The 17154-nt window shown below is 45.4% G+C and overlaps 1 protein-coding gene across 1 annotated transcript in view; it reads right to left on the minus strand.

Annotated features, from left to right (window-relative positions):
* Nucleotides 1–353: 353 nt before the first annotated feature.
* The window catches only part of PRPF19 (pre-mRNA processing factor 19), a 188489-nt gene continuing 171688 nt past the window's right edge, over nt 354–17154 (minus strand). Inside the window, exons 14-16 of the mRNA XM_075347335.1 lie at nt 13789–13959; nt 10814–10919; nt 354–954 (exon numbers count right to left, since the gene is read on the minus strand). Of these exons, the coding sequence (XP_075203450.1) occupies nt 857–954; nt 10814–10919; nt 13789–13959 (375 nt within the window). The 3' untranslated portion in view covers nt 354–856. The remainder of the gene's footprint in view (nt 955–10813; nt 10920–13788; nt 13960–17154) is intronic.

The raw sequence follows: 17154 nt of genomic DNA on the forward strand, positions 1-17154 counted from the left end.
GATACATTTGAGACTCCCCTGAAGAGTTTTTTCCTGAGCAAAACGCGTCGGGAGGTACAACTGATCTGTCAAGGGGTATTTCTTTGGACCCCAGTTATTGAAAAGATGGCATCCAAAAAAATTTGGTGAGACCAATTCGTTTTTTAGTGTGAAGAGAGGCAAGACTAATCTGATTCTTTATTATTAGTGGACGCTAATGTTAATTGGCACCTTTAAATATGGTTACAAAAGTCCGATTGCATTGGGGGTGAAAGTCCAAATATTTTTTTTGGCTTATACATCTCTTTTGAAGAGACAGGAGGGCCATACTCTTTTATATGTTATTTGTTTGTCTTTTGTGATTATTTATCACATTTTAGTGGATTTATTAAAAGTTATTTTTAAAAAATATTTTTCCGGAGTAAGTGAAAAGTTGCTATTTACTATCTGATAATTGAATTTATACCCAGTGGCTATTTGTATATATAGGGACTGGACAATTACTTTTAAAAGGCATTTCCACATCTGGGACCTGCATATATTTTTCAGAATGAGGTTAGTCACAGAACTATCTTGTGATCGATATGGTGCCATCTGCATCTAATAGACATTTATGCCTTTTTTTATATTACATTAATATCCCGGATAGGAATAACTTTGTAAGGTAACAGCATAAAAAAACTGATAAAAAGGCAAGTAGAAGTCACAAACAGAAATAGGAAAGCATTTTGTTTGGTAGCATTTTAGCTTCTGCAGAAAATACACTCCAGTAGTTATCAATCACACAGATGTTAACATATTACAAGTCATGAGCATGTTGGGCAACATCATCTGTCGTGTGGTTTCGAGAGCACTAGAAGATGTCCAGACAGTCACTTCAAAGGCTGTAAAAGCGTAGACTCCGATCCATTCCTGTAGATGCCAAAAACTTTGCATTCTGACCAAATGCCAAACCTGTTGTGAGTGCACTGTGATCTAGGGAGGAGAAAATATAGACACTAAGCTTACAATGAATGGACTTGACATCACTCTGTTGAAAGATGGCAACAATGATACATTAGAACTATGTAAGAAGGCTGCAACCTAGAAGACATAGCATCTTGACACAAAAAAACCCACATGTAACTTTGCGCACCATGCTAATTTTATACATTAAAATCGTCTCAATATGTGACTTAACATTTACCATTTTGTAATGCAGTAGGTATTGGAGAATAGAGCTCCTGAGCCCACACCAAACCTGGATGGAAGGGAACATGAGGGATCACATGGATCTTAGTCCGAAGAATGTGGTGTGGGGTAGCTGGATGCCTCTACTTTTCATTTCAGGTAAAATAACGGCTCGGCATTACATTGCTTTGAATAAATGGCCATACCCCAAGTTTTGTTACCAAAGTTTCCTAGGAGCCTTTTTTCACCAGGACAACTTCAGACCACATTTTGCTGGTGCTACTATGAGCAACCTATATGGCCTAAATATGCTACCATGGCCTGCAGAGTTTCTGGACTTGTGCTCCATCCTTGATGTGCTCCATGGGAGACATCAAGGATGTCATTGATCGGAAATAACAAAGAGCTGCCAGCTGCTCATCTTGATGATTTGCTCCAGTGCATTCAGCATGACAGAACATTCCTCAGACGGACATTTCTCAGTTTAACCCCTTCACGACCCATGACTGATATATCAGTCATGGATCGTGTAAGGTTAATCCCCGCCCCCTGCCGTAGGCAGGTTGTGGCGATCCGCGCACATATTAGGTGTTTTCAACAGCTGACGTGTGCCTGCAAGTTACGAATGGAACGCAACTTTTAACCCCTTGCATCTCGCTGCCAAAGTCTGGCAAGCGAGATGTATATGCGCGCAGCCATTACTTTTACTTACTGCCGCCCCAACGGAAGTCACGTGCATGATCACGTGACTTTCGGTGGTTGCCATGGTAGCACAGGGTCACGTGATGACGCCTGTAGCTAAAATGAGTCACTTTCTCAGTACCGGCATACTTCTGGCATTGAGAGTAAAGCAGCATATCTGCCATATCTGTACATCTCAGCTACAGAGCTGAGAACTGCAGAGCGACCAGATTGCTGATCCATATACTCACCTAGGGAGCCTAGTAAAATTAAAAAAAAAAGTGAAAAAAAAAGGTTTAAAAAAACACCCAAAAAACACCTAAAAGTTCAAATCACCCCCCTTTCAGCCCATTGGAAATTAAAGGGTTAAAAAATTAAAAAAAATATACACATTTGGTATTGCCGCGTTCAGAAATGCCCGATCTATCAAAATGTAAAATCAATTAATCTGATTGGTAAACGGCATAGCGGCAAAAAAATTCCAAACGCCAAAATTACGTTTTTTTTTTGGTCGCCGCAAATTTTGCGCACAATGCAATAACAGGCAATCAGAACGCAACATCTGTGCAAAAATAGTCCCATTAGAAAAGTCAGCTTGAGACGCAAAATAAAAGCCGTCACTGAGACATAGATCTCAAAAAATAAGAACTCTACGGGTTTCGGAAAATGGCGCAAAACGTACGCCACTTTCATTGGACAAGCTTGTGAATTTTTTGTAACCCCTTAGATACAAGTAAACCTATACGTTTGGGGTCTACAAACTCGCACCGACCTCAGGCATCACACCAACATCAGTTTCACCATATAGTGAACATGGTGAATAAAATATCCCAAAAACTTTTGTGCAATCACACTTTTATTTTGCAGTTTTTTCCACACTTTAAATTTTTTTGCGGTTTTCCAGTACACTATATGGTAAAACTTATGGTTTCATTTAAAAGTACAGCTCGTCCCGCAATGGCAAGATTGACGGAAAAATAAAAAAAAGTTGCGGCTCTCGGAAGAAGGGGAGCAAAAAAAACAAACCAAAAAACGGAAAGGCTCTGGGGCTGAAGGGGTTAATAACCTAACTGATAGCAGCCAAGGTGTGCAAGAGGAGGGATTTCTTTGCATTGCAGTCGCTCTCAATACTGAATAAATCAGGAGGTCTGGAAAATTTTGTTTTCATTTATTCATCATTGGTATATCATCAACATGTGTTTACATATTTCCACAACTTTTTCTTTTTTGGTGTTGTAATTTCAAACTTGAGGAGTATAATGGACACTTTTTTTTGTAGTTGAAGGGGTAGGGCTAGTAACAGCAATTTGGATTGGCAGCTACTTTTTTTTTTCTTTTCCATTCATTTTACACAATATTTAAAACTATTTTTTTTACTATGGTTTACTCTATCTTGGGCTGGTAAATTAACAGGTGAGATGGCTGGCTACATAGCTGAGCTGACAATTTCTTAGGACTAAGCAGCTCCGCTCTTCAGACCCACTGATCATGTGATCACTGGGTGTAAGGAGGAAGAAGCCCTGAGAGATCTGCCTATATTGCATACAGGGTGCTTGCACAACCGCTGTATATACAAGTAATCTGGAAAGGAGAGATGGTAATAAACCCTCTTTACGGGAAGTCCTCATGCAGCTGCCATATAATGCGGTGACAATTTAGAAAATAAAAAGGCAGAGAAGAATGCCGACTGCCAAGACATTTAAAGTGTATTGGTGGTCCAGATATAGTCAAAAGGTTTTTATGAAGGACTATTAGGCTGCTTTCACACATCCGTTTTTTCCTGTGCGGCACAATCCGGCGCTTTGCAGAAAAAACGCAACCTTTTTTTGCCGCCGGTTGCAGTTTTTTTTTGCATAGACTTACATTAGTGCTGTATTGTGTCGCATGGGCTTGCATTCTGTCCGTTTTTTTGCCGCATGCCGCAGATTTAACAGACGCGGCGGCCGGATGGAACATTTCCTGGCACTTTTTTTGTCCGGCAAAAAAAAAACCCACATCTGGCCGATGCGGTGCAATTTGCAATGCATGCCTATGGACGCCGCATGCGGGGGTCCTGCGGCAAACACCGCCGCATGCTTTTTTTACACTGCGCATGCTCCGTAGCGTGCTCCAAGCGGCTAAAACCGGACGGGCCGCATGTAAAAAAAAAAAACTTATGGAAAGGATGCGGTTTTGTTGCCACATCCGTTGCATATGTTTTAGAGCCGGATTGGCCGGCTCTGCTAAAACCAGACGTGTGAAAGCAGCCTTATCTAACCTAATCACTAAGGTTAGCAGCTTTGCTAACGTAGACGATAAGAGCCACAGAACTCAATGACTGGCCGCAGTGGTGATATACACTGGAGTCATGACCTCTGTGCTGCAGCTGGTAAACAAAGACTGAAGCAACGGCAGCACAAGAAGTTGCGAGATTAAAGGGGTGGTTCACCCATTTTTTTTATTTTCTGTAGGAGTTCTACTTACCTTTCTACGCGTTTTCTCCATTGGCTTCTGTTTCCAGTTCTGGCACTGAGCGGCGCTATCCTGCACGCTCAGTGCCTGTCACATGACCCCCTGGAGCTGTGGCCGCCAGTATCCTCTGACGTCCCGGCATTTCCGGGCTCTCAAACAAGACGGGTACACGTCAGAGGAGGCTGGCACCACTCAGATTGAGTGACAGGGCTGTGGGCGGTAACTACCGCACATCACAGCCCAGCATCGAGGGGAGGATCCGGAGGACGTCAGTGTGGAGCCGGCAAAGCGTCCTGCAGATGGTGAGGCACGGGGCGCCAGTGTGCAGTACGGGGTGGGGGGTTCTTCAGCTGAATCCCCCCCTGCACGTAAGTATGTGATCACACTGTCCACCCGCCCACTCTGCTGCGATGTCAGGAGAGCGGCCGGTGTCAGGCAGTGTGATCATCTGCTCCTCCCAGCAGCAAGACACTGACAGGCATGTCACCGCTGTGCTCTGCCATCTGTCCTGCTGCATGGGACCAATTGTCTGCACTCTGTCACCTGCACAAGTCACAGAGTGGAGACAGTTTGTGACAGAGCACCTCTGCCCCCCCCCATTCTTTCCCCACTCTCTTCTCTCCCCCCACTCTTCTCCCCCTCCCCTCTTCTCTGCCCCCCTCTTATCCCTCTCTTTTCCCTCGCTCTCTTCCCCCCCACGCTCTCTTTTCCTCCCCCCGCGCTCTCTTTTCCTCCCCCACCGCGCGCTCTTTTCCTCCCCCACCGCGCTCTCTTTTCCTCCCCACCGCGCTCTCTTTTCCTCCCCACCGCGCTCTCTTTTCCTCCCCACCGCGCTCTCTTTTCCTCCCCACCGCGCTCTCTTTTCCTCCCCACCGCGCGCTCTTTTCCTCCCCACCGCGCTCTTTTCCTCCCCACCGCGCTCTTTTCCTCCCCCCTGCGCTCTTTTCCTCCCCCCCTTCGCTCTTTTCCTCCCCCTCGCTCTTTTCCTCCCCCCCTCGCTCTCTTTTCCTCCCCCCCTCGCTCTCTTTTCCTCCCCCCCTCGCTCTCTTTTCCTCCCCCCCTCGCTCTCTTTTCCTCCCCCCCTCGCTCTCTTTTCCTCCCCCCCTCGCTCTCTCTTTTCCCTCGCTCTCTCCTGGCATGGTCAGTACAGAAATCTCTCCATCGTGGAGGGGTGAGAGGGAGTAATAAACATGGAGTCCCTATTGTGTCTGTGTATTTATTTCTAATAAAGTATTTTTCTCTGTGTGGTCTTTTTTTTTTTTTTTTAAACCCTTTATTGGAGATTCTTAATGGCCAGGTCAAACTTGGCCTGCCATTAAGAATCTCGGGCTTTATACCAGCTGGTAAAACATAGCTGGTATTAACCCCTTATTACCCAGCGTGCCACCTGCCACCAGGGCCACTGGAAGAGTTGGATACAGCGCCAGAAGATGGCGCTTCTATGAAAGCGCCATTTTCTGGGGCGGCTGTGGACTGCAATTCACAGCGGGGGGCCCAGAAAGTTTGGGCACCCTTCACTGCGGATTCCAATCCCCAGCTGCCTAGTTGTACCTGGCTGGACTCAAAAATTCGGCGAAGCCCATGTCATTTTTTTTTTTTTTTAATTATTTCATGAAATTCATGAAATAAAAAAAAGGGCTTCTCTATATTTTTGGTTTCCAGCTGGGTACAAATAGGCAGCTGGGGGTTGGGGGCAGCCCGTAGCTGCCTGCTGTACCTGGCTAGCATACAAAAATATGGCGAAGCCCACGTCATTTTTTTAAAAAAGTTTTCAGGCAAAAACCTTTATAAAAAAAAAATGCTTCCCTGGATTTCTATTGCCAGTGAAAGTAACACCAAGCAGCGGGGGTTAGCAGCCAGTAGCTGCTTGGGTTACCCTTAGCAATAGAAAATGCAGCGGGAGCCCACAAACAATGTGATTTTTTGTTTGTTTTTTTTTTTAGTGAATTTTTAAAAAAAAAATCGACATGGGCTTCGCCCATCGAGCACCAGAGCATTTTACTGCTTAATTCATCCCAAGTAATCAGATGACTCCAGTGTCGGCCGATTACTTGTTCTGTGTCCCCCTGCATCCATTGCAGAGTGTACGGGCTGTGAGGTCAGCGGAGTTCAGTCCAGCACTGGAGTCAGCTGATCTGAACGCAGCTGAACTCCAGTCTGCACACGCTGCGAAGGATGCAGGGGGACACAGAATAAGTAAGGTCTAAGCCACACGGCGAGAAACACAGTGCGAGTGGAGTGCGATAAAACATCGCATTCCACTCGGACCAATATTAGCCTGTGTGTTAGCGCACATGAGTGATTATTTTCTCCGCCCTAATTGGTCCGAGAAAACAATCGCAGCATGCTCCAACTGTAATGCAAGACTCTCTCTTTTACCCATTCAAGTGTATGTGGTGAGAGAAAAATCACACTGCACTTGCGGTACATCGGTGGACTACGGAGGAGAGAGGGAGAGAAATCCCTCCCACCACTCCTCAGTGCTGGCCCACCCCTCGAGTGGCGGACCGCCCCCCGCAGCTGAGGTCTGCTCGCACAGTCGGACCTAAGTCGCAGGGACACACGCATGACACTCAGCTCTGCTGTACTGAGCGTGAGCCGAGTGTAATGCGAGGGGATCGCAGTAATCCCTGTGTGGCCCCAGCCTAATCAGCCGACACTTGAGTCAGCTGATCTGAACTCAGCTGAACTCCTGTACACACAGCCTGCACACACAGCCCGCACACGGTCACATGTGATCGGCAGCAGGCAGCGACTGCTGTTAAGGCTACATTCACATGACCGTTCCGATTTTGCGGGCCACAAAAACGGTCCTTTTGTTTCACGGATGCATCCTAGTGGCATCCGTGTGACATCTGCGTGCCTTCCGGGTTTTTTTGCGGACCGCAAAAAACGGAAGCAGCAAGAAAGATAAATAGATGAGTAGATATAGAGATGGATAGATAGATATAGAGACAGAGGGATAGAGGGATGAATGAATGAATGAATAGAGGGCTGGATAGATAGATAGATAAGAAAGACATATATAATGTCCTACCCCCCTGCATATTCTAAGCTGGCACCCTTTTGTGACTGTCATGTGGCACTAAGGTGCTTAGTCTTGTATTTAGCCAAAAAATAAATAAATAAAAAAAAAAATGACATGCGGTCCCCCTTTGTAGCCAGCTAGGGTAAAGCAAACGGCTGCCGCCTGCAAACCACAGCTGGCAGCTTCACCTTGGCTGGTAATCCAAAACAGAGGCCCCCCCCACACTGTTATTTTAAATTAACTAAATAATTTAAAACAAAAAACACGGGGTCCCCCAAAATTGGATCACCACAAGGTAAAGCGGACAGCTGTGGTCTGGTATTCTCAGACTAGGGAGGTTCACCGTTATTGGACACTCCCCAGCCTAAAAATAGCAGGCTGCAGCCGCCCCAGAAGTAGCGCATCCATTAGATGCGCCAGTCCTGGTGCTTCGCGCCAGCTCATCCCATTGCCCTGGTGCGGTGGCAAACGGGGTAATATATGGGGTTAATACCAGATGTGTGATGTCAGGCGTGTATCAGATACCCGACATCACCAACCCAGGCAGTAATAAAAAAAAAAAAAAAATAGACAAGAAACACATTTTTATTTGAAAAAACACTCCCCAACACATTCCCTCTTTCACCAATTTATTAGAAAGAAAAACAAATCCAGCTCTGGTGTAATACAAGGGGGTCCCACGATGATCCATACCATAGTCAATGTCCCAGTCAATGAAGAACAGAATGTTCCCTATTTGCTGGGAGAGCCGTGCAGTGACCTGAGCTAACATCAATAGGGCATGACGAGTGCTGCTATCAGGAGGTTAGCGAGGTATATTACCTGCGATGATCGCTGAACTCCTGACAGCAGCGCTGTCACCGAGTTCAATGACCGCCGTCTTCACAAAGTATCGCGAGCGGCCCGTGACGTTACCACTAGTCACAGTCTTGGGTCGACAGCGAGAGGTGATGTGACAAGCGGCGGGCATAGAAGGCAGTGACGACCGCTGACGTCAGGAGGGCAGGACTTCAACACCGTATGTAATGAACTTACTAACCTCCTGACGGTAGTGCTTGTCATCCCCGCGGCTGCTGACACTGCAGTGCGGGCCGCTGCTGACACTGCTGAGCGGGCAGCCGCGGGGCTGGGGCTGGAGCGGGACACTGACTGCACGGGCACCCAACGGAAGTCACACGGAAGTGCTTACGTGTTGCTTCCGGGAATTTTGCGGACCCACTGACTTGTATTGAGTCACGGTTCGTTATTACGGAACAGAATAGGACATGTTCCATAATAACGGAGCGGACATACGGCATCCGATGTGGTTTTTTTTTGTAGGATCGGATGCACATGGAAGTGCTACCGCATGCCATCCGATCCTACACAAAAGACATTGAAAAGATGGTCCTGTCTGTGGGGCCGCAAAAAACCAGGAACTGACCAGGACAAACGGAACGGTCATGTGAAGGAACCCACCTGCAGCCATTGCAGCGTGTGCGGGCTGTGAGATCAGGAGTCAGCTGACTCCAGCGCCGGCCGATAAATTCTGTGTCCCGCTGCAGAAGGATCCGGTAAAATAACGGTTGCATGCGTTGCACATTTAATCCACAGGATCCGGTCATATGCGGTTTGCGGATGATACGGACGACACACAGACTAGGCAAGAGGGAAAAAAGCAATCTCATCACCCCGTCACTTTTTTTTCCCCAATTATTTTTTTCACATGTTGCGCCGGCTAATAATCATATTTTCTGTACACACACACACACACAGACACACACAAACACTCACAAAAACACACACAGACACACACACACAAACACACAAACACACACACACACACACACACACACACACACACACACACACACACACACACTTTCTTCCCCTGGTTGTGTGCAGAGCTGGCAGCTTCGGATGTCTCTGTGTGATTTCTCGCTTTGGGTGGAGATCTGAGGGGGGGGGTGTTAGATAAGCTAGACACCGCCCTAGAGCCACAAAGAATTCTGGAACTTGTAGGAACTGAACACAGGAAGTCAGAGGAGAGATTAACCCCATCAGAGCTGGAGCCAGCAATGGGCATGTGCTGCTAGTGCACAATAAAACCTAAGTTTGCTGAAAAAACATAATAGATGTGTTGAGGGGCACATATTAGCAAGATTTATCAGAAAAAAAAAAATCAGTTTTGGTAACTGGACAACTTCTTTAAGTGTTATACAGAAACGATCATTTGCTGGGATAAAAGTTTATCCCAGAAAATCATTTTTGAACAGAATCCACTGTATGCAGAAGCAAACATTGACAGTTTTATTCCAGAGTGGTTAGCAATGATCTCCATTATAATACTGCACAATTTTTTTGGCTTTTGTTATTGTCACAAAAGAAGCAAAGATGATATTGAAGGCTAGTATTGTTGCTCTGTCTAGCCAGCAATTGTAGTTAGCAGCAATGGGCAGCACCTAATCAGCTGTCAAGAAGTTTTATAATAAATAAAATTCACTGCATTTACAGTATATGGAAACACCTACTGTAAGCATTTTACAGCAGCTGCACAATGTATGAGATGCTACCAAATCTCATACACACATTGTGGAATAAAACCCTGAGTGGAAGTACATTTCTGAAGGCAAAAGTGGGGGAGTGAATAGTCATTAGTCAGTGTTCACATTATGTTACACAGCCTCTATCAGTGACATAGCGCCTCCTGAAGATTCTATACAAGGGAACACATCTCTCACACAGCCCTCCACAGCTCTCAATAGCATAACTTAATGGTTGACTCAAGATACACAAAAATAAGATGCACGGAGTTCACGGGAATGGAGACATCTATGCTACATAGACTGAGTAAAGCAGGTTTATAGAAAACATATTGTATATTTGATGCATTTTAAAATTGAAAATATATGAATGACTTTGGATGTGCTAACTGGCTTATATTGATCTAGCATGCTGTGGATGCCCGCTCTGAGAGTCAGATGATGTATTAAATGGTCTTGGAAAAGTGTTTGGTAAAATACATGTTTTCATTCAAAAACGACATCATGTCCTCTAAAATATAACAGCCATAATATGGCAAGGACCATGGAAATATAAAAAGTTGATTCTTGGAACTAAATTTAAATGAAAGCGCAAAAACTGTCCAGGTCTTTAACAGGATTAAAGCAAAGTCACCCCAAAATCTGCATGTATTACAAGCCACAGACTTTGATGTAGCTTCAATATTACAATGCAAAAGCTGAAACCTGCACCACATACGAGGAATATGGCGTAGGGAAAACAACGGCAAATGTGGAGCTAAATCTGAAAACGATTAGTGCATGTAACGCACCTTACTTACAAATGTTGATGCAAAATACCTATAAATAGATAAAGCCTTACACTTTAATAGAATGGCTAAAAAGTATTTTTCTACCTGTAAGCCTAAAATTAATAGGCACTATGGTGTTTAGCATGTTCAAACTTATTATAGTTTTAACTAAAAATATGTTATTTAATATTTAAAAGCACCATGAAACAGACCTGTGAAGTGCAAAACTTCTGCCCACTGTTTGCAGATAAAAACTTGGACGTCGGTCCCTCCAATTGCAAGATATGTACCACTCTGATCAAATATCAGCGACCGCACCTGAAAGAAAACAGAAATATTACAAGTGAAAAAAGCAAACATTACACACAAGCAAATGTAAAGCAAATGACAGCCAATCAAAACCAAGGGTTTTTTGTGTTTGTTTTTTTTACTTCAGAAGCAGCTTTGTTTCTAGAACACAGTTTAAAAAAAAAAAAAAAAAATTCCCCCCAAAAAACTATGATTTAAGCATTAACATCTTTCTGACATTATTACTAGGTTGATATCGGGTGCAAGTGTTTTGGAGCAGGCGCAGGAACAGAGCCCACACCATACACAGTGGGTGCCGACACCTGCCTCTAAACGCAGACTACTGCTGTTTAAAAGAAAACCTGTCAGCCGTCTTGTCCCCCTCTAAACCACCAGTCTATTTTTGGTGACTGCCTTCAGATAAAGATGCACATAAAACCATGGTAGTTTACTGAAAATGTAATGGACTATATTTTTTAAATTTTTATTTTAAGACTTAATTTAGATAGACATAGATTTTTGGTATTAATGATAGATGGGGGTAATCATTTCGGGTTCAACCAGAGTATGGCTAACTTGGTGAAACTTTAGTCAGGGTCAGTGTAATGTGCATTTTTATCAAGTTCTGCAGTGCCCACATTCATTAAATATCTGAGTTGTCTATGCTTTACTCTGCACAGACATTCTAAAACATCAATGCAGACTAAGCTGTCTGCACAAGATCATGCAGCAGCTTCATCTACAGTTTGCCCATAAAGAAGGCAGAGAGGGTTTATTACAATCTCTGCCTTCCTGCTTGCTGTATACACAGAGCTGAGTAAGCTCTGTGTATACAGTATGGGAAGGGCTGACATTTCCTTTTCTGGATCCAGTTAACAGGGTGAAGGGAAGAAGAAGAAGCTGCTGGGTTCTAAGAGACTCAGCTTTGCAATAGAGGTAGAAAGCTAAATTCCTTGTTAGATGACTCTTTGGTGAGTTTTTGATGTTGCTATTTTCAGCAGGATTTCTGTACCTATTACCTAAATTAGGTTACTTGCTCTTTTTTTTTTCCAATATGTTTAGGAGTGCTTTTTTTCCCCACAGTTTTTATGCTGGGGTATTGTCTTTTTTTGGTTTGTCATGTTTAAATGAAGTTGTTTTTTTTTATACTTCCTGGTATTAGTTTAGTATTTTATAAAACTTTATTAATAGTCATGTGCGGATTACATGAGTTTTTAATTTTAATTCCTCTAACCGCAGAACAGTTTTCATGATAGCGCATTATGTTACATTTGAGGACTACAGAGCCAACTGTTCACAGACAATGATCTCTGGAATATTTCTGAACCTATGGATGGATTTGCATGACTGAATCATGCCTATTTTTAATGCATTACCGCCGGAGGGCTCGTAGGCTATTTTCTCTTGTGCACATGGATTTCTTCAACATCTCTGAATCTTTTGATATTAAATATTGTATATAAATCAGATATTTAATGTCTTTCCAATTTTACATTGTTAAACATTTTTTTTTTAAATTGTTCCACAATTTTTAGAAAATTGGTGAACTTCTGACTATCTTTGCCTTTTTAACATGCTCTTTTATACATTCATGGGACTTTTTTACATTCATAGAAGCTGTTTAATATTAGCACTCACGGCGGTCCCCATATATGGGTTTGGCATCAGGTCAGATATCCAAGATATATTAAGTCCAGTTAGTCCCGCCGATCTCGGATATCTGCAAGTTCACCCATAACAAATCCTTACTCATATTCTATAGCAAAGTTACTGAACAATGAGACCTTACATTTTTTTAATCATGTGTAAATAAATTTAGATTTTTTTTTTATAGGATTGCTGGATACCTTTTCTTTTCCACTGGCTTTCCAGTTTCTACGGTGGCGAGCTGGAGATTATTTCCATGCAATCCCTTGTCCTCAGAGCCTAGGAATCCAGAGTCGATACGTGGATGGGCTGATAAGTATTTTTCTCTTTTTATATATCCTTAGGATAGATCATCGATGTCTTATCAGCCCGGTCCAATATCCCGTGTACCTGCGCCATTCTTGGTAGGAGAAGGCAGCCAGAAAAGCTCATTTCTGGAGCTGCCCAGTCTCCTGATAGCAGCCACCACTAGGTACTGCACATCCGCTCCCCTCACACTGCCCAAATCTTGTACCTGTGCATTAAAGACACTTACTAGTGAATGCACATAAAAGTGCTTTTCTTTCTTTGCTAGGTTTTCCATGGAACTGCCTGCCCCACTGCATTAGGCTATGTGCGCACGCTGCGTTTTTTTGACGCTGCGTTTTTGGCCGCTAAAAACGCACAAAAACGCACCTGCGTCGAAAAAACGAATCAAAACGCATGCGTTTTTACCGCAATTTGGTGCGTTTTTGGCTGCGTTTTGCTGCGTTTTTGATCTCTGCGTTTTTCCAATGCATTGCATGGGCGGAAAACGCAGAAAAACGCAGGAAAGAATTGACATGTCCATTTTTTTTTTCAAGCTCAAAAACGCAGCTTAAAAAACAGTTGTGTGCGGACAGCAAAAATGAAAACTCATAGACTTTGCTGGGGAAGCAAAGTCATGCAGTTTTGAGGCCAAAAATGCACCCGAAAAACGCGCAAAAACGACGCGAAAAACGCACTGTGCGCACATAGCCTTACTGGTGAGAAGTGATGTGGGAATGTGATAATGTAGGCATGCTATACTAGCTTTGCAACTGCACGGGATTTGTGACTTGTGTTTACACTATAAAACGAAGCCGAGACAAATCTTTGCCAGTATGGAAATTTCCTTCATTGAAAAGGAAGAAATTAGACCAATATACAGATTAATGGAAAAAAACAGATTCATATTAAGAGTATGAATATATATATTTGACGATTGCACGTGCACGTTTCAAACATTTCATACCTGATATCCCTCTTCTAGTTGCAGGGTCTTAAAGTTCTTCAGCTTCCGCAAATCCCACAGTTTAACACTGGAATCGTCAGCAGCAGTTGCCAAGTAATAACCATTTTCTGAAAAGGCTACGCATGATACGGGACCAGAATGTCCTGGAAAATTGGCAACATTTGACCGTTCCTGATAAAAAGCACAAAGACAGAACATTAATAAATTTTGTTTTGAACCTTTTAAACACAAATACAGCAGCACAATATGAACTAAAATTACACAGTGCAGACCAGGGCTGTGGAGTCGGTAAGCCAAGCCTTCGACTCCGACTCCTCAATTTCTCTTGCACCGACTCAGACTCTGGCTCCGACTCCTACATATATTGCTTATAGTTAGATGCAAAATTTATTGTAGTACATGAACATGTGTATGTGAACATCAGACATTTAATAATTTTTATGATACAATAATCAAGATATTTGGATAGAACATAAAATATATTTATTGGAATACAACTTTAGCACACAAAAAACTTATATATTGTAAATATGTAATACACTATGTAATATACAGTAGATTACATATATATCTTGTGTGTGTGTGTATATATATATACCGTATTTTTCGCTTTATAAGACGCACTTTTCCTCCCCAAATTTTGGGAGGAAAATGGGGGGTGCGTCTTATAAAGCGGTAGCGGGGGGGGGGGGTCCTGTCTGAGGCGATCGGGCGGCCGGGTGCCTGTGGCTGCATGCAAGCGGCCGGGTACCTGTACTTGCGTGCAGCGGCAGCCGGGTACCCGTGGCTGTGTGCGGGCGGCAGCGGGTGCTGTGTGGGGTCGGCAGCCGGGTACCTGTGCTTGCATGCGGTGGCAGACGGGTACCCATGGCTGTGTGCGGGCGGCAGCCGGGTGCTGTGTGCGAGCGGCAGTCGGGTGCCCGTGCGGGCGGCAGCCGGCTGCCGCCCTCACACAGGTACCCGGCTGCCGCCCTCACACAGTTACCCCGCTGCCGCCCGCACACAGCCATGGGTACCCGGCTGCCACCGCACGCAAGCACAGGTACCCGGCGGCTTGTACGCAGGGTGGGCGGGCAGCCTGCTGGCATGGGGGCGGGCGGCTGTGCAGCTTACCAGTTGTCCGCGGTCCCACTTTCAAATGATGGCGCCGGTGGAGCTCTTGGATGAGAGCTCCATCTGCGCACGCGCTGCTCCGGGAGTCAGCGCATGCGCAGATGGAGCCCTTGGATGAGAGCTCCATCTGCGCATGCGTCGCTCCGGGCGCCATTACTTGAATCGGGACCGCGGACACACTCCACCACTGAGCCGTCGCCGCCGCTCCCACCACTGAGCCATCGCCGCCGCTCCCACCACTGAGCCGTCGCCGCCGCTGCCACCACTGAACCGGGACCGCGGACACACTCCACCACTGAGCAGTCCCTGCCGCTGCCACCACTGAGCAGTTGCCGCCGCTCCCACCACTGAGCCGTCGCCGCCACTCCCACCACTGAGCCGTCGCCGCCGCTGCCACCACTGAACCGGGACCGCGGACACACTCCACCACTGAGCAGTCCCTGCCGCTGCCACCACTGAGCAGTTGCCGCCGCTCCCACCACTGAGCCGTCGCCGCCGCTGCCACCACTGAACCGGGACCGCGGACACACTCCACCACTGAGCAGTCCCTGCCGCTGCCACCACTGAGCAGTTGCCGCCGCTCCCACCACTGAGCCGTCGCCGCCACTCCCACCACTGAGCCGTCGCCGCTGCCACCACTGAACCGGGACCGCGGACACACTCCACCACTGAGCAGTCCCTGCAGCTGCCACCACTGAGCAGTTGCCGCCGCTCCCACCACTGAGCCGTCGCCGCCACTCCCACCACTGAGCCGTCGCCGCCGCTGCCACCACTGAACCGGGACCGCAGACACACTCCACCACTGAGCAGTCCCTGCCACCACTGAGCAGTCGCCACCGCCGCTGCCACCACTGAACCGGGACCGCGGACACACTCCACCACTGAGCAGTCCCTGCCACCACTGAGCAGTCGCCGCCGCCACTGCCACCACTGAACCGGGACCGCGGACACTCACTGCACCGGCCTGCTGCACGGCTCACCCGCCACCACGGACCCCACGGATCCTGCCACCGCGGACGCCACCGCGCCTGCAACCACGGACGCCACGGCACCTGCAACCAAGGACCCCGCTGCCACTGACCTGCCGCGCCTGCCAGCACAACCTGTGCCTCCTGTGACCCCGCTTCACCACCACTGCTGCCCCCCTCCGGTAAGAGAACACCGGAGTATAAGACAGACCCCATTTTTCTTTTTTTTACCTTTTTCTATGTCTAAGTTTGGGGTGCGTCTTATATTCCGGTGCGTCTTATAAAGCGAAAAATACGGTGTATATATATATATATATATATATATATATATATATATATATATATATATATATATATATAATTACATATTGTACTACACATTTACAATTTATTAGTTTTTTGTGTTCTAAAGTTGTATTCCAATAAATATTTTATGTTCTATCCAAATATCTTGATTATTGTATCATAAAAATAATTAAATGTCTGATGTTCACATTGTACTACAATAAATTTTTCACTTAAATATAAACATTATACTAAATATTATTTAGTAAAATATTCAGCACATTCTGCATTGCACTACTGTCCCCAATTTATTATATATTTTAGGAGTCTGAGTCAGTGCATTTTATACCGACTCCGACTCCACCAAAATGAGCTCCGACTCCGACTCCACGACTCAGACTCCGACTCCACAGCCCTGGTGCAGACAGGGTGAAATATCCTGTATGAGAAATGTAGCTACATAACAAATCAAAATTAACAGTGCGTCTCCTTCTGCGTGTGTGTGTCCGTCTGTGTCTCTTTCTGTGTGTGTGTGTTTGTCTCTTTCTGTCTCTGTGTGTGTGTGTCTCTTTATGTGTGTGTCGCTCTCTCTCCAGAATAGGATTCTATTATATCTCGTGTTCCCAGCTACATTGACGTTAATGTAAGCAGGTTTTTTTGGCAAATAACAAGCGCGGGGTTACATTTTCCCCTCAAAACATAGATTATGACGTTCCGTGAGTCATATAAGGTGGCTGTGGAAAATTTTGTGATTGTAAATGCAACGGTGAGGACTCCTTTAGCGAACATACATACATACACATACACATACACACACTCTGCTTTATATATTAGATGTTAAGTCACCTTAGGGGACTTGAACCAGAGATCATCCAATCGCTTATGCTATATATAGCTATACCACAGTATTGCTTTATGTAGCAAAAAAATCACAGTCTCCTAGGAATGCCAGCCACTGGCTAGCTTTCACAGGATTACTGTGATGACAAGCACAAGGGGC

The sequence above is a fragment of the Anomaloglossus baeobatrachus genome, chromosome 5 (assembly GCF_048569485.1).
Source record: "Anomaloglossus baeobatrachus isolate aAnoBae1 chromosome 5, aAnoBae1.hap1, whole genome shotgun sequence".
Lineage (NCBI taxonomy): Eukaryota > Metazoa > Chordata > Amphibia > Anura > Aromobatidae > Anomaloglossus > Anomaloglossus baeobatrachus.